We start from the raw sequence: 17,825 nt of genomic DNA, 5'->3' as shown, positions 1-17,825 counted from the left end.
TAAAATTAATGATAACAAAAATTATTAATAAATAAATTTACATCATGTCAATTGTACTTATAAGAGTAGCTGTTAGATAGCTATATCATTTTACTGCACATTTTAAATGTGAATTTATTATAGCAACATATATATATATATTCCTTTTATTAGCACATGTTCATAGTCTAACAAAATATTATTCCGTACATGCCCCAACAAAGTAATAATAAAGAAATAATGTTGAGAATGATGTCGTTTGGCGTACCATATTTCCCTTGAACTATACAATTAAAATGGTCCTGTTTGTAATTACAAATATACATAATTTGACCTTACTTACACAAAATATTCAATATGTATAATTATATACGTATATGACTGACTATCGTAAAACTACTACAATTAATTCATTTCGTACATACAACATCTACTAAGAAAGTTTATTAATATAAGAATATTTAGAAATGTTTGGAAATCAATCGACTACAAAATAAGAGAAAACTAAGATATACGTATATACGTTAAATTATATGAGGATATTTTTATCATACATTTGAGTATCCAAAAATTAACTTATACACATTGAAAATCAATCGTCTGAAACATATTTCGGGAAAGATTGCTTTTAAGTTCCATTTTTGTTTGCATGCATCAGTTACACAACACGTACGCAAGTAAAGTCACAACAATGGCACTCTCAAAACCGTCAAACTTATTTCTTCAATTTATTGGTGCTTATTTCGAGCAACTCTATATCAATCCTGTAAAAACTAAAGCGATTACCAGGTGTGTTGATATTTTTCCGATTAATGTGAATATTAAACGATGATTTTGCATAATTTGTTTATACCAATTTTTGTGATTATCGTACTTTTCAGCTGTATTCTCGCAACTCTCAGTAATTATGTATCGCAAAAAATTTCTGGGACAAAGCATATCAACAGTGACAGTCTACTCGCGTATGCACTTTTTGGGTAAATTTGAATAAATTAAGTTTTAAGTTTTTTAAGTACTTTACTAACTGTAAAGTACTTTTACTTAATTTATGTACAAATTCTTCACTGTGTCAAAGTACAAATTTTTTTGTAGATTATTTTTTGGAGGTCCTGTTCCACATTATTTCTTCAAATTTATACATCCATTTGTGAAAAGTCCTTTTAAGCTCCTGTTGATTGAAAGATGTATATATTTACCATGTTTTCATGCTTTAGCATTGTACATGTTATCTAGACTTCAGGTAAACCTAATTTGTTATTTTATATGCTGATACTTTTCATAATTTAGTGGATCATACAACAAATTTATTTTGTTGCAGGGTAACACACATAATTATTCTTACAAAGAGATGAAGAGATTGCACTGGCGTGTAGTCAGTACAAATTTAAAATATATAACATTGTTGCAATATATCAACTTTAAATATGTTCCACCAGGGGTAGGTTTTAGCTTTCTTAAATTATTTCTTATTTTTACCTAACAAAATATATTCTAAAGTGTTCTTTAAACTTTCAGTTACGTGTTCTGATGATAAATTTGATTAGTTTCTTTTGGACCATATATATTGCACAAACACAATCTAACATACAAAGGCTATGAGAATAGGGAAATAATATATTAATATACATATAAATTGGGTTTATCAGTTATAAAGGTTAAAGGGACCATGTATATATAAATATAAAGGAGATTATATTTTGTATAAGGATTATGTAAGTAATCATTCCAACTGGACATTTTATTTTGCAGTTAGAATATAGCAGACTATTTTGTAAATTTATGCTATTCAAAGAATTTATAAATAAATCCTGTAAACGGTTTTGGGGGAAAATTAAATTTTTTAAGCTTTTCGATTTAATCACACAACAACAATACAGAGTATATTACAGATATAATCAGAATTTCTTCCATTTCAACAATGGTAACATTCGATGACTGTAAATTATGAATAATAAATATTACAGTCAAAAGCCATGGTGGGCAAAATTTAACAAGTTTTACTTTTTTCACGTTCGTATAAATAAGTTTCATTTTACACTCTGTTAAGATATATATCATAAAATTTACTATTCAAGCGACAGAGTGACGATTTCAGACTTTCCTTCGTATTAATTTTATAAAACAATTTTGTGTGATAAGTATGTATTTATGTTTTAGTTTGGTTTTATAGATATGCATCAATGAAAGGTCAATATTGCAGCACCATAGCAGTTGACAATTCTTTTCAATAAAACTGACTCAGTCATTATGCAATAGCTAATTCTACGTAGTTTTCCCTTCTAATTATAAACAACGTAGACTTTCCAAATATGACTTTTAACCCTATACATACATCTTCAAGACTTAACTTTGAATAATCAAGACTAGTCTAATTATGTCTTTTGGTACGCTGCCTGGCCTTACAGCCAAGAAAGTAACTTTCTGACTAGCATTTAGATAAATTGAGTATTGCAAGTAAAGGAAAGTTTAAGAGTATAACATCACTTATACTTTTGTCTTGCCTTTAAAATTGACCAATGACTAGCAATTTGTGACACAAGTAAATAAATAAATAAATAAATAAATAAATTAATTAATTAATTAAATAAATAAATGTACAATTTTATCAATGTTGAGTATATAGAATGAAAAGCAAATGAGCAAAATGTTAAGCTTCATTATGCATTGCAATATCTATGTACAAAAGGAACAGGTGTAGAACATTGCACTAAAATATCAGTTACTAATCCCTTGGGAAATTGGTAGATAAATTCAAAGAATGCTAGTGTTTTAACGATCGATGGAATGTCTAAAATTTGACTAGCTGGTGTTTGTATAACAAACAATTACATGATTAACTAACTAATCACGCAGATGTAGAACTACTAACGTAGTTTAAAATGAATGTTTAAATAATAGAGTAGCTATTGAATAATAATGCGAGATCTTAAAAAGCTGCAACCAACACAATTAATGATGTTTATAATCATCATCGTCTCCTTATTGCTTAAGTACTCAGATGAATGTAAGTTTGTAAAGAACAACATCACATGGAGACTTAAAATTCTCAAAACAGTTGAGAGACAACATAAATTATGGCAATAATATCCTTTCAAAAACAATAGTTTTACAAAATGTTGCCAAGATGTTAATCCTAATATTAAAATATCTTCTTTGGATACTCTTGCACGTATACCTTTGAAATCTCATTCGAATTCAGAAAATTATAGAATGAGTAATTGACTAAAACTGTCATTCTCAATTTTCTGTGGTTCGGTAAATTCATCTTAACAATCAATTATAAAATACATCGTACCTACAATCAAATTATTAATTCTTACTACCTAATTGAAATAAGAATGATGTTAGAGAAACAATATTGTTGTTAGTCGACAAGAAAATATTGTTCCGAGTAACGCACGTACTGAAATTGATGGCATTATGGACAATCACCACTGATGAGTATTATTAAGACATGAGATCAGAGGTGTAAATGCATATTAAGACTTTACAAAGATTTAAAGATCATGCACCAAACTTAGAATGGCGTCTTCCCTTGTATCTTTAAAGCATGCTTCCTAACATGAGAAAATACTTAAAATTCATCCGAAATGTGTCATGGGAATGTTCAACATCACAAACATGATTTTCATAATGTAGGACTGTTAGAAAAAGCATCAGAAGATCATGGTGATCCGCACCATTCCAAATCTGATACATAAAAGGAACGTTAAATGTCTTTAGGGATCCGCTTGATCACTTCAACGCGTGTACGATGGACTCCGACTCGGAGAACAACTTGATCGATGGCTTGGACTTGACCAATTACTATGTCTGCTGCTATCTGAACTACTCGGTGACGAAGGTGGTGTCGGAGTAGGTCGGTGATATGGAATTGGTCGCTTCCTGGCGCTAAAATGAATCGCCGTCAATATCGTGATAACAGAGTTGTAACATTTATACGTATTAATAAAAACACATTTGTTCAAATTCAGGTAAATATATGACTGTTGAATGAATTAACGGATTATCATCTTAAAGTCAATATCACAACTCATGAGTTAGTTTTCATTATTAATATTAATATTACAGTATGAGGAAAGGATGCGTGCAAAATAAATTGTGCAATGCAACAAAAAAACAACATGCAAAATAAAAATGTGTCACTTACCTTGCACTAATGTATATCATGGAAGGCAGTGGGCCAAAAACGATTCATAAATCACAACAAAAGAAATATTGAACTAAAGAAACAGGCTTGCTTTATAGCGGTAAATACATTTTATTTGCGATCGACATAAAATAAAAGAGAATCTCTACTGTAAATGTTTAATTTACAATAATTTATGAGGGAAATACACACATGCTACATCTACATAATATCTGTAGATTGTTTGATAAGCAATTAGATACAAATGAAAAGAAAAAAAAAAAATACGGGGAGAAATCATACAAACATAAGTATACTTGATTGGCTTGAAACAAATTCGTGTATTGATGCGATTGAGTAAATACGCTTACTCCGTAAAATAAAGTAATATCAGGGTTCGCTGATTGAACATATCCGTTTACAGATTGAAAATTTATATAGCGCCTAAAATATTCTCTTAAAAAATTAGTGAAGTTATACTGATAAACTGGTAATATAATTATAGTGTCCACAAAGTTATAATAAAACAACAGGATCCGTTGCACTTAATAATCATTACGAACTAATATTCGCAACAGCAGCTAAACTGCTTATCTCGTATCTGCTATTTATTTATACGAAAAGAAACGAAATTCGATTATTCATCGTGTTTACTACTACATGAACCGTAGGAAAGTAATAGAAACGTCTGTGCGAAGCCGTAACTTTATCTTCTATGCCTGTCCCTCGATCTGTCCCTGTAGGACACAACACAAAATGGCATTAGAATAATCAAACATACAAATCAAGAATGGTAAACTTATCGATATCGTCATTTTATGATTGGCTGCAATTTAATCGAAGTCTTCACGGGATCGTGAAAGGCACATGAATGACGAGAAATAACATAAAAAACGCAAAACAATAGTAGGTTCAAAGATAAACATTTCTACGACTGATGCAGTGGGCCTACGAAATTTGGTGCGCTGTAAAAAATCTGTTGCTACGTTTTTTTAAACTACTGATCGGGATACCTACCTTGTGATACGGCGTCTATCTAGGAAACTGGGTGAACCATGACGCCGTGGTATTGACGGAGAACGAGACCTGCTAGAAGCTGAACTGCTAGATGTTGAACGAGAGGACCTGCTAGAAGCGCTACTCGATGATCGCGAGGAGCTAGAGAAACTTCTACGACTGTGCCTTGAACTAGAGGTAAGAAAAGAATGTATTACGTTAAAACGTTTCGACGTAACTTGTGCAACGCGACTTGTACAACAACCTATTTACCTTAAAGAAGAACGGGAGCTGCTTCTAGAGCGACTTCTTTTCTCTTTTTCTCGCGATATCCTGGATAGCGATCGTGAACGACTTCTTGACTTCTTCGACAGGGACCGACTCCTTGACTTTTTCGACAACGATCGACTACGCGATTTCTTTGACAAAGATCGGCTCCTCGACTTCTTCGACAGAGATCGGCTCCTCGATTTCTTTGACAAAGAACGACTCCTAGACCTTTTCGACAACGATCTCGTTCTACTCCTGGATCTTGATTTTGCCGGCGAATGGGAGGGGGACTTCTTCGATCGCGTCGGTGACCTCGACATGGAGCGTTTCGATTCCGAGGAAGACCTCGACCTGCTCAACCTTTTCGTTCTAACAGGGGATTTCGGTGATTTTTTGGACCTTGCTGGGGACGCAGGTGATCTGTGTCTAGGAGATTCCGATTTCTTACTTCTTGACGGGGAACGTGATTTCTTGTCCCTGGAGAGGGATCGCGAAGAACGACGTCTAGGCGATCGAGAAGATCTTTTCTCCAACGACATCGATCTTGTGTAGGACCTCGAACGTGACCTCGAATAGGACTTATCTCTCGGAGAATGCTTTCTAGAAGCTGGTGAACTCTTTTTCGAAGTACTCGGAGAAGCGGACCGTTTTAGTTTAGTCGCGTTGCTAAGTATAGGAGGAGGTGGCGATTCACTGGGAGAACGTAACTTTATGGGTGCTTCCTTGTGAGAGATCGGTGGCGAATGCGAGGACGATTGACTCTCCGATGAATGCTTCCTTAACATAATTGGAGAATTCTTAGAGGTACTCGGAGACTTGGAGCAATGATTCGTCTTGGTTGTTATACTCGGTGACCTACAGTTCATTTTATTTAACATCGGTGGTAACGGTGGAGGGGACTCGCTGGGCGAACGTATCTTTATAGCTGCTTCTTCTCGGGTCAATGGTAACGCGGGCGAAGGTGATCTGCTTGATACTGGCGACTGAATAGCGGGTAGGTGCGATATAGGTGAATTTGATTTAGACTTCTCTTGAACGGGACAAATAATATTTTGTACCATTTTTGGTGGGTCGTTTGGTAATGCAATATCAAGTATGCTATCCTCTTTCTTCTCTAATTTGATCTTTACAGGACTAATTACTTTCTTCCCTATACTTTCCCTAGCTTTTGCAGCCAGACCACTTTGCAAACGTTTCAGAGTATGCAGCTCCTTCAACTTCTCTTCGTCTTCTGGTTTCGGCTCGTCGTCCGCCATGTCAGTCTCATCTTCGCTGGAAGATCGTAGTCTGACCCTCGGCGTGATCGTTCGGATTTTTCTAGCCCTAGAACTCGATCGAGACTTCCGTTTAGTCTCCGGAGTTTTCTTTTGATCTCGTTTCTTTTTATCTTCCAATATGTGCTTGTACCGCTCCGGATTCTTTCTCACGGGAGAATAGCTCAAGGTGGATCGTCTAGATCTACTTCTCGTCCTGCTGCGGGTTCTACGACGTTCTCTCGATCTCTCTCGTCTGTCCCTCTGTCTCCTTGGTGACCTCGATTTTCTTCGAGAATCGGACCTTCTGCGTCTAGGCGGAGGCGATAATCTGCGACGTGATCCATAACGATCGTATCTCGATCGACTTCTGCTTCGGGACACCGAGTACCTGTTGTACCTTCTAGGAGACCTTGACATCCTTCTTCTTCTTGGCGATGGACTGATACGCCGTGACCTTGAATATCTTCTAGGAGATCTCCCTCTATCGATTCTGCTTCTTGATGGAGATCTATGTCGTCGTGGTGGAGGACTCTTGTGTGCAACCGGTGACTTCTCCCTCTTCTCCGGAACAACTTTTTTGATCGGAGAATCTTTCTTTTTAAGGGGTGGGGTTTCATTTCGACTTTTCTCTTGCTTCTTTGGTGAACGATTTGGCCGAGGCTCTTTTGGTGTAGTATCCCCCTCATCAGATTTTGTTTTTTCCACAACTTTATCAGATTTTACAGACTTCCTCGGTCTTTCTGGGGAGCTGGAAATTTCATCGGTGTACATATATTTTTCGAAGCGCTAAAACGAGAAATTTAAATTAAATTCAAGGGATACTTCGGACATACCTGTCCGAGGAGCTCTCGGATGACTGATGCTTCCTCTTGGCAGCTACTTTTTTCTTCTAAAATAAGAACAGTACAGATTACTAAGTTAGACAATATTAGCTAGTGAACACCAATCATGCATATGTACTTGTCAGTAGGATAAAAAAAGATATCGCAATTCGTCAAAAACTTTCTGGAGTCTGCTCATTCGCTCTAGTACAAGTATGTATTTGATGGACAATTTAAAATGTACACAATGTTCAAGCTGAAAATTGTAATATGTTAATAAAACATAAACATCGAGAAAATAGAGATCACAAACTAATACGTGAGTATTATATGCACTAATTGTTTTTCGCATTGCACCTATATCAAAGAACAAGCAGTCTCCTATTATTACTTTCTCGTAAATGTGATGGTGCTTGACACAAAACGAGTGAAAGGCAACAACAATCGCAAGTTTGTACGAATATAAATCACAAATTATTATTACATTGAGTAGCGGCATATCTGGTACTCACTCAGGGAATATATCCTGTCAAATGGCGCTGATAATTACAAACAATACTGAGATTTACACTTTTGAAATAATGACTGTTAACTTGAAATCAGATAAAAATCTTTACAGAAACAAGCAATGAATCATGCTTATTCAAAGATAGGCAGCAACACAAATTTTTGATAATCCAATGTTAATTGACAACTAATCAAGGGAAAATGAACGCAAAGTAGATGTCACATGCTCCTGCTTCACGTGCTAAGGTATATATGGATATATATATATATGTGTATATATATATATATATATTTATAAATATGTATATGTATAGAAAGAGACAGGAAGATAGAAATTTCATATGTGTTTCCTTCGCAATATTTTTCCTACCTCGTGCTTTTCTTTTGCCTCTGCCTTAGATTTCTTCTTCTTCTTTTTCCGTTTCTTCTTTGATTCAGTTTCGGAAGAGCTGCATAACACACAATTAAATCGCGTTAGAAGATAAAAACCGTTAAAATATAAAGAAATTCCTCAAAGGAATATTACCTGCTATCATCTGAAGCTTCGCTAGAATCACTATCAGAGGAACTAGCCTCAGTCTTTTTGTGTTTCTTGTCCTTTTTCTTCTTTTTAGATTTATCTTTTTTCTTACTAGCCTTTGGAGATTCCGACCTAGGAAATACATTTACCATTATCCTACGAGTTTCGCCGAGCGACGGTTTAATTTTGTTGTTTTAATAATATTTATTTTTTAATTCTTGCAGTGGGCGTCTTCCTGTCGACAAGTGCATACCTTGTGCTGACAATAAAGAAAGCTGTAGTACAATGTATCCGTGTGTGAAACAAATACTTTGTTCTAATGATACAAGCTATCTGCTTTTAATGAGCTCGATCAAAGTAATGAATAAATATTTGAAAGTAACTGAGAACGCGTATTCTGATGAAAGTTTGCACCGAACTATTTCAGCATCTGGGCAAGGTTTTAAAGTCAAAAATAGAAACTAACTTATACATACATGTATATGTATAGGAAATGCAGTGTGTAGACTTTAATGTTTATCGATATTAAACAGAACAAAATAAATTGTCTCTTTCTTTCACTGCAATCCCAAGTGAATTAAGTAATAAAAAAAATATAAATACAACGATACATATACAGGTGAAAGTCACAATATTGGGCTATAGCTAACAAACCGACTACATAATTCGTTTATTTGAAAGATTTGGTTTTTCATAGTCATATGAGATGTACATTAAACTGGCCACGATAAAGCACGTATGTAAAACCACATCTTTCAAAATTTACAAAAGACAAGTATACAAAATATGAGGAGTATTGATATAATATGGGATTAGCATTACCTTGATAACCATCGATAGGGACGGACTTGTCAGAAAAAAATAGAGAGATGACATTAACAACAAGCTTTATCGATAACAACAACAAAGATAGAAATGCATGATTTACGCGTCAGATTGATTAACGTTATTTGTTTTAAAAAAACCGCGTTTATTTTGTATGTTAAGTAAATGTTTGCCTATCATGTATACTGCCACTATTATCGTATTTTATGTAAGTACAACGTTTTGATCACGTTATGGATATCAGAGTATAGCAAACATTTACCTCTAATAATTGCGCCTATAAGACGAAATACCCAAACATAAGGCAATGGACGAACTCGATTGTCTTTGTTTCTCAATACAGAGATTATAATGCTTTTTGAGAGTGTTTTGGAAAGTAGACGCGACGACCACACTTACCTACTGAGCCTACTCTGGGTAGGCACTCAGTCCTCCTCAGTTCTGTTTGAAACAGAGAAAGGTGTATGGGACATGAAATAGTAGGTGAGTCATGATTCAGTATCTGACAAGAGGTGTGTAGTAAGCAAATGAACGTGTGTGGACTTGCGGTAAATGAATAATTAACTGGGGAGGAGAGGAACTACTACAGGGGGACGTCCGTTCGGTCTTGAAGCCTGGATTCTTGTACACCTTAGCAACAGTATTCCATAAATAAATCAATTACATGTTCCACGATGCAGTCATTCACCTATAGTATATGTATTGCTACATTGTATTACAGTATAACATAATATATTAAGTTGAGTAATAAGATCGTTTACTTTTCAGCGCGGTATGCAGCTCGAGGTGTGATATTTCAAAACGCTGCTTATAGAAGCTCCAATGGATAAGCATATCGAGTTACAAAGAATGTGGAAGCGTTTCATGTACGGTATCAGCTCTTCTATTTGCCTTTGCCCGAACGAAGTCTCATTTTTCAAAGATGTGCGACATTTACTTTTCAGATTGGACACTGCTTTATTTCTGAAGGGAGTTTCGACCTGAATTTAGCGTATACATAACGCTTGTCGTTCCAAAGAAACGCAAACGAACTCACTACTCGACCAAATACATCGGATAAGTATGTGTTGCTACTATACTATAGTATGCTGTAGTATACCATAATAATACTACTGCTACGCTATAGTATACATGTTGTCATTTAATATACCATAGTACAATGTAGTAATATCACTACTACAGTTTATCCGTGCTCCATTACTCGTTTATAATTAGCAACAACATAGAATCCAGCCTCCACTGACCCGTGCACCGTTACGTTGTCTTTTACCTTTCCTTCTTGTGCTTTTTCCCCTTTTTCTTTTTGGTCGTGCTGCCGGAACGTTTTCGCTTCTTCTTCTCCGGGACGGACGTCGTGTCCGGAGTAGGACTCGGAGTTCGCACCAGTTCGTACACTTTGCTCGCAGCAGCTCTCGCCTCTGCTTCGCGCGCGTGCCTCTCGGGATCTAGGCTACTTCCCTCCACGAAGAACTCCGATATTCCAAATGCCTCCCGTAGCTTAGCATTTTTTTCTTGTTGCGCCTCAGCAATCTGGTGGGTCTCCCGGACACTGGAACAACGATCATTATTCGTTTCAATCCGTAATGAAAATTTTCAAATCGCTCGATGGACTCCGCTATCACCGATCCCGATCCTCGCCAGAACGCGACGCCTCGACGTTCACCGGAAAGTTTGCTTCTCGACAGTCGCTATCAAGAGCAAGGTTTCGACGAAGCAACATCCAGTACAAAGGCTCTGCTCGTGCGAAAGATCTCTTATTCTTGATATCGACTCTCGCGCGTGAAACTCTCGAGCGGACGGCAGACATTGCCATCGACCCGAAGGAGAAAAGCCGCGTGCACCAATTGGAATCCAACGTAGCACACCATATTGCAAGAGCACACAGAGAGGCCCGAGCGACACGTGATGATCGAAACTATTCAAGAACCCTCGGCCACTTGGTCGCGAGAAAACGAGCACGATCGACGTTGCAAGTAGATAAAAATAAACACACTCGGGAGGGTTGGTGGGCAGGACTTCGTATGACCTATTTCGATATTTTACAGGTTTCCTGGGCCCAAAGGAAGGTAAATAAGAGCAGGAGAATTAGTCGAGGGACGAGATATCGTACCGCGTCGAGATTTTCACCGTCATCGTCGCGCGAGCGGGACCCGGGGTGTTCACTGAGCTCGAGTTTCGCGACGATCCATAGAGACTGGCCAGCTCCGGCACGGAGCGCCGAAGGGTGCAGTTGGATGCCGTGGCTCCTTCAGACCGTTCGCGACAAAGGTTGACAAGAAGGCGTTCGGACAATGCGGCGAACCAGTGACATAACACTGGAGAGGACTATACGAGGACAAATCGAGGCGGCCCCTCTTCTGCTCCGCGAGTGAAAAGCAGCAAGCAAGCGAGGCCGGGGTCGGTCGAGAGCCACCCCTACGCCAACGCTCGAGCGCGGATCAATACAATCCAGCTGTTCTCTTTTCTGGTATCCCTTTCGCGCCACTCGCCCGCTACACGCTCAAATTGAGGAGCCAACCGCTTGCCTCTGAGAGTCAACCCTTCTCCCCCCCCAATCCCATCTGGGGTCAACGGGAAAATATTTTTTTCACCCTTTAACCTATCGCTACGCCACCCTCCTCCACCTTCAGAGAAAGGTCTATCGATAAATTTATCGTCTGGTTAATTTTGTAACTCCTAGAGGCCTGCAAAATGTATTTTCCACCTCCGGGTCCATTTGGACAAATTCAGATTTAGGTCAAAATGAACCCGGTGTCCGCCATCCGAGGGCTAAACAATCTTTAAGCTGTCTTTCTATATTTTAAAGAATATTAGTAGTATTGCTCGTATTTTGCACAGCTACTGTTTTTTTTCATCCTTTAATCTGCCGCTACGACCCTGTCCTTTATCTCCGGGGAAAAGTCGATTGAAAACCGTATCGTTCTTAAGGGGACGCTACTGCTGTGCCGTGAAATATTTTTGCCTTCCTCCATTTTATGGGTAAGGTTTCTGTACGATATATGTATGCCCCCCCGTTAACGTGCAGCTAATATTTTATTCACCCTGTAATCTACCACTACGACGCCCTCCTCCATCTTAAGCGGGAGGTATATAGAAAAGTTCACTGCCCCGTTAATATTACAGCTTCATGTATTTTACATAGGGAACAGTTTTGTTAATATTATTTTCTATAGCCGAGGGTGAAAATAATTTAATCCCTCAAAATACTGTAAACTACTCGGAAAACAGAAACGCAACTTGAAAACCAATTACGTTGCACGTTGCATTGCGGTTAATTTGGTAGATTATGGAGTTTTAAAGGTAACAGTTGTTTATGCGGAAATGTTTCCCTCTCGCGAGAGATTGGGGATCAACAACGTGAGTCACCCCCGAGCTTAGCATACAGAAGAAGGTTGTTTGACTTTCAAATTCATCTAGCCCTTGTTTTCCCACCGATCCTCCGCAGAATTTAAATTTTTCAGCAGCTTTAATTACTACTTCTACCAGTTGTCAAGACACCTTTCTTAAATGTATTAAAAGACTCCTTTTTAAATCACAAGATGAGCCAATATGTGATTGTGAAATTTCTGAAGATTTACGGGGATTTATTTTCTCAATTTCTATCAAAGTGAATGCCATTATATGTATCAGATATCCTGGCAGATCAAATGAGGACGATAATCTGTGGTCAGAGGTATTCAATTTCACTAGTTACTCTTCCAATGCAAACATTGAGTGCTAACCCAGATTTATCGGTAAACTTGGCCCGTGCCTTCATCTTGTGACATCAAAACATTCAATTTTCAATTCATTACTGTAATACTATTATCAACCATTAGATCTATATTTCTACCTAAGTCTAAACGCTAATTTTTGCTACTTCTATCAATTATCTACATTTACAATCTTTTGTATTTAAAGACGTGCAATTCAAGTGTCAACGCCAAGAAAAATTTCTAATGATTCACGCGGATCTAAAATGACCTCAGGAGATAAATATAGCACAAGTTGCCCTAGGGTTAATACACAGACAATTGAAGAGCTTATTTCCGAAACGTTTTAAGTCAAACGATCGTACGTACTTATGGCATTAACGTGCGAAACATGATCTTTATTTGTTAAGTGTCTCGTAAGCTATGGCGCGTCTACTCGAATGATCAAACATGGATCGAATATTTATAAGTTTTCTGTCTACGATCAAGGTTTTCTAAACTTTTAAGGCTTCGAATCAGATTAGAAGTAATGGTTCCGCCGTTTTATAGATTCGTAGCGTTCTAAATCTCGTCGCTAGCTAAAATTCAATTCTATACCGCCGTGTTCAACAAAAAAAACTTGCATAAATCCTTGAATAAATTCACCTGACGACGGAGCGCATGTTGCTTCGCCGTCCGGCGAGGAGGTGGAGTTGTATGCGCTGGCAGCAGCAACAATGCTGTCGCATCTGCAGCTGTGCGCGCTTCTTTCCGTTAGCCGCTTGTAATTTGCGTTTCCGGGACCGTTTGATCACTTTCTGCCGGTCCAGGAAAAAGTTTCCTCGCCATAGCGTTTCGAAAAAGGCGCGACCATCGGCGGGACCGCGTCCGCGCGCCGGTTTCAACGGAGATACCGTCACGGACATAGTCATTCGTCGATTCTACGATTCCGTTAGCGCAAAGATCCTCCCCCTCTTCGTTGATTTCCTCTTATCGTATTATCTCGGATCCAAAATAAACTATTAAACGTGATACTGTAAAATTCACTTTTTCTGCCTACAATTACGTTTCTTGATCCCTCGATTAAAATGTAACTCGTTGATTTTTGTTCCTCCCGAATCTCCTAGATTCCAAAACCTTATAAATTGTTGTATGTTCGATATAGTAATTCATCGACGTCCACGATGATCTGAAATTCGCCGGTCTCGTTGCCAATAAATCGTCTCGTTTCGTTTAGCATCCAATTTGTTGGGCCAACGGGAGAGCCAGAGGACAATCTTGCGCCCCTGAATAATTAACAGCCAAGCAATTAGACGAGCATTAAACGCGATCGGCCGCTAATTTACGCTAAGGAGCTCCGTCGGTCGGGCTGCACGCTGTGCAAGTAGTCCCGGCGCGGCTTAATCCCTTCTCGAGGGAAGCTTTGATAGTTTAGGAGGGCGGAAGGGGGGATGGGCGAGGGTGGAGGCGAAGGTAATGGTTTCCTCCCCCGATTACACCAGCACCGACGCTGCTGCTATTCGGAATTTCTGCTGTCCCGGCACGAGAACAATCATCCGGCAACGATGATGAAAATGTCAGCTTCGTTTCTCGCTAGTTTCTCCTTCTTTTCTTTTTTTGTCCCTGTCTCTTCACAGTTCGTTGATCGATTGTTTCTCTCCCAAGAGTAATCAGCGTTGAAGCAAGTTTCTCCCGTGAATCGTCCCTACTCTTCTACGTTCGTCTCAACTTGGAACCGCTCCATCAGCGAGAAGATATCCTCGATTAATCTCTCTGTTGCACGATTCTCTCTCATACGTTCTATGTTTTAAACACTATATGTATATTATATATCGTATAGACGTATATATCTTAGTAGGCTTGTGTAAGAATATAGGAATGTACGGTCTTATTCTAGCTTAACCAGACTAAGGAAGACTTCAGATCAGGCACACTATATCGTCGTACTTCTTGCCGTACACTGCGTATACAGTCGACAAAGTATAACGGTTTATCTTAATGTAATCGTCGATTTATCGACTTGGAGACACATGGATTTATATAGAAAAAGGTTGACCTCTTACGAATCTTTCGTTCGATCTGCGACACGTGTAGATCTCGCTATTATCTTCGGGTATCCTCCTTGCTCGTTAGTAGAATTCCCATAAAATCCTTTCTCTTGTTTCTTCGGCCGATTAGCAAGCCTCTCTCTGCTGCTTGAAAATTTCGATGGATGCGTGTATCTATGTATGTGCCTGAATCGAATGAAAATCGAGGTCTCGTTGATTAAAATATTCAAGATCTTCTTCAGACGAATCTTTCGGATACCTTAGGGCTACACTTAAACGCGATTACTTGTCGCTTACGGTTAAAGCTTACAGATTACTAATATCGTTAACGGATTACACGCTAGTGGAAGACTTTTGTGATTTTTTTTTGTCAAATGTATCACGTAAACGTTACATGTTCCCTCGTTACTTGTTTTCTCTCGGCACTCTCGATTATTTCCCGACGATTCGTGCACCCGACGGGAGTCGACGACGCGCAGCGTCGCAACGCCGGTCCATCCTCGCACTGAGGCGGAAAAGTCGAGTGAGATGCTGGAACAAACTCTCTCCCTCTCCGCGTTCCCTCCGTCGTCTCTGTTTCTCATTCCGCGCCACCCCCGTGTATCTCCCTTTTCGTGGGTGGCGCCGGCGCCATGGGGTACGTCGATATCGGCTGCGTAACACCCCTAAAAGCTGGCCCGAGAATGCGACCGTCTCCACCCTCCAATAATATTGGGCTTAGCGGGAACCTGCGTTCCGACGAAGGGGCGCGGATGCTCGAATTGCACTTACACAACCGTTCGCTGTGAAAACTAACAGACTCTTGCCTCGAGACCCCTCGAATTACCCCTGATATTTTTCATTTCTTGCGAATTTTAACATCTTCGTGCGTACCGGAACAATTTAAATAACAGACCGGACGGCACGGCTGAATAAAAGCTTTTGCTTGATTGGAATCCTTTTGTAAATCAAGGTAAAACGAACTTGGAAAGAGGAATCTCTTTTTTAATATTTAAACTTGGACCCGGATACGTCCACGACGTTGAGTAAACATTCGTAGCTTCCCTTTCATGTAAAACCTTACCGTTGGATCTTTCTGAAGGTAAGCTCTAGCGCACATAAGATACGGACGCTAGTCGTCTCGTATCATCTATGTACTATATATAGATACTATGATAGATTACCAGGGAGGTCACCGAAATCAATTCTTCGTTTTACATGCTTAAAAATACAGTGTTGTATTATACATGCGATTGATTATTACAAGGGAATTTTAATATTAGACAATTTATTTTGTTTATTTGTTTTACTTAGTTCCTAGCGTAAATCGTTAATATTAGAGACTATAAAGGTGGACAATTTTAGGGTGAAGATGAATAAAGAACAGAAGCTGTACTTACTTAACGCGCCCAAATTCATCGCGAGGTACAGATGGCTTCGCGTCGCTTCCCATTAACATAGATCTGTACGATTCTACTTTCTTTTTTACTTCTTCGGTCGTAAATCTATAAAATATAACAAAGGTCCAAGTAAACAAGTATCCTAGTATTAGTTGCATTATAGATGGCAACCTATGCAGGAACTATACTGTGTGAGAAGAATATATTGAAGCCAAAGGTAAGCTAAATCCAATTGAAGTTTAGAATCTCATTTAGTATTGGGTTCACGGAGTCAGCAAAGCTTTATGTTTGTTATATATGCTGTTTTTTTAAAGAAAATTTATTACTTTATCTGTTAAAGGCAGACACTGTATCGCAATAACAAAATTTACATGATATTTAAATAATTAAAATAGTGCTTACCCTTGTTCCTCCAAAATATCTGCAAATTCAGCACATTTAACTTCAACTTTTCGTTTTCTGACATGATCAAGAATTTCTTTATTGGGTTGCTTATTAAGTTGATCTAATTTTCCTTCGTCAGTTTTGTATGTAACCTTTTCTTTCGTTTTGCGTACAATTGCCCAGTTCCTTTGGACGTGTCCATTGGTACCAGAACCACGTGGTGTCTGTAATCCAATACCATTGTACATCTTGTACTACACCTGCAAATATAAGACACCAAAAGTTTTCAAGATACGGTTAACAAAAATATTGGCAATCAATGAATCAAGAATAATGTTTACTACACGAGTGATTGTAAATAATATTTACATGATAGTTCAATTTCGTCCTTGTATAATTAAACAGTAATGTCTGTTAGATTGACATGTAAAGTTTTTGCTTGAACTTAAAGATTTATAAGCAATAAAAATTTCAAGAAACAGTTATACATAAGTTTTCATGGTTGTACAACCACAAGAATCGGAGGCACATTTCTATACGTATAGTACGAGGTAACGAGTACCTCGATAATGAATGACAGTAAATGCATAACAACAGCAGTGGTTACGTTTAGAAACCTGAATAAAGATCCTCCCTATTGTAACTGCGGAACAAAGTAATAAAATCGCATAAAATGTTTAACGTCGAATCTCGGCTAAATAGCAACGAATCGATCGACAATATGACGTGATTGAACTAATAACTTAGGAGGGAGCGGAAAGGTAGGTTAGAATAGAATACACGCAAATCAATTATCGATCCGGCGAGTGGTGCGCAAATCTTGTGCGAATGGATGTCACAATATCATAGAACGTTACCTTTGCATTAGTAACACCCTCGACGATCTCGCTGTGCCATCCACGCGACTGTCGATCTTTCGACTTGTCTCAGAATAAAATTGATCAGTGAAAAAAACACAACGAGCACCACAATTTCCGTGGCGTTACCGTTTCACGCGCAAACCTCGCGACATGTCGTATGGTGGCGCCACTGTCCCCATA

General features: G+C 38.3%; 2 protein-coding genes across 5 annotated transcripts; one reads left to right on the top strand and one right to left on the bottom strand.

Moving 5' to 3' along the window:
* The first annotated feature begins 436 nt into the window (after positions 1 to 436).
* On the top strand, positions 437 to 1,815 carry LOC143344758 (peroxisomal membrane protein 2). Its single transcript, XM_076771140.1, has 5 exons — positions 437 to 768; positions 861 to 956; positions 1,072 to 1,219; positions 1,298 to 1,417; positions 1,495 to 1,815. Exons 1-5 carry the CDS (start codon positions 629 to 631, stop codon positions 1,576 to 1,578), a joined length of 588 nt encoding a protein of 195 aa, XP_076627255.1. The 5' UTR covers positions 437 to 628; the 3' UTR covers positions 1,579 to 1,815.
* Positions 1,816 to 1,861: 46 nt separating this feature from the next.
* Srrm234 (Serine-arginine repetitive matrix 2/3/4) lies at positions 1,862 to 17,782 on the bottom strand. 4 transcript variants are annotated; one of them, XM_076771112.1, is made up of 10 exons: positions 17,643 to 17,782; positions 16,804 to 17,045; positions 16,402 to 16,506; positions 10,574 to 10,852; positions 8,485 to 8,610; positions 8,329 to 8,407; positions 7,464 to 7,519; positions 5,378 to 7,378; positions 5,126 to 5,296; positions 1,862 to 3,870 (listed from the first exon to the last, which is right to left on the bottom strand). In XM_076771112.1, the coding sequence occupies exons 2-10, from the start codon at positions 17,031 to 17,033 to the stop codon at positions 3,720 to 3,722; spliced, it is 3,198 nt and encodes a 1,065-aa protein (XP_076627227.1). In that variant the 5' UTR covers positions 17,034 to 17,045; positions 17,643 to 17,782; the 3' UTR covers positions 1,862 to 3,719. The 4 variants fall into 4 exon arrangements, with proteins under 4 accessions (XP_076627227.1, XP_076627228.1, XP_076627230.1 ...); XM_076771114.1 differs by lacking the exon at positions 1,862 to 3,870 and adding an exon at positions 4,426 to 4,845; XM_076771113.1 differs by lacking the exons at positions 16,402 to 16,506; positions 16,804 to 17,045; positions 17,643 to 17,782 and adding an exon at positions 13,641 to 15,545.
* Positions 17,783 to 17,825: the final 43 nt, after the last annotated feature.

Source organism: Colletes latitarsis, chromosome 8 (genome assembly GCF_051014445.1).
Source record: "Colletes latitarsis isolate SP2378_abdomen chromosome 8, iyColLati1, whole genome shotgun sequence".
Lineage (NCBI taxonomy): Eukaryota > Metazoa > Arthropoda > Insecta > Hymenoptera > Colletidae > Colletes > Colletes latitarsis.
The sequence above is the reverse complement of the archived record's forward strand: the minus strand, read 5'-3'. Positions and strand labels throughout refer to the sequence as shown.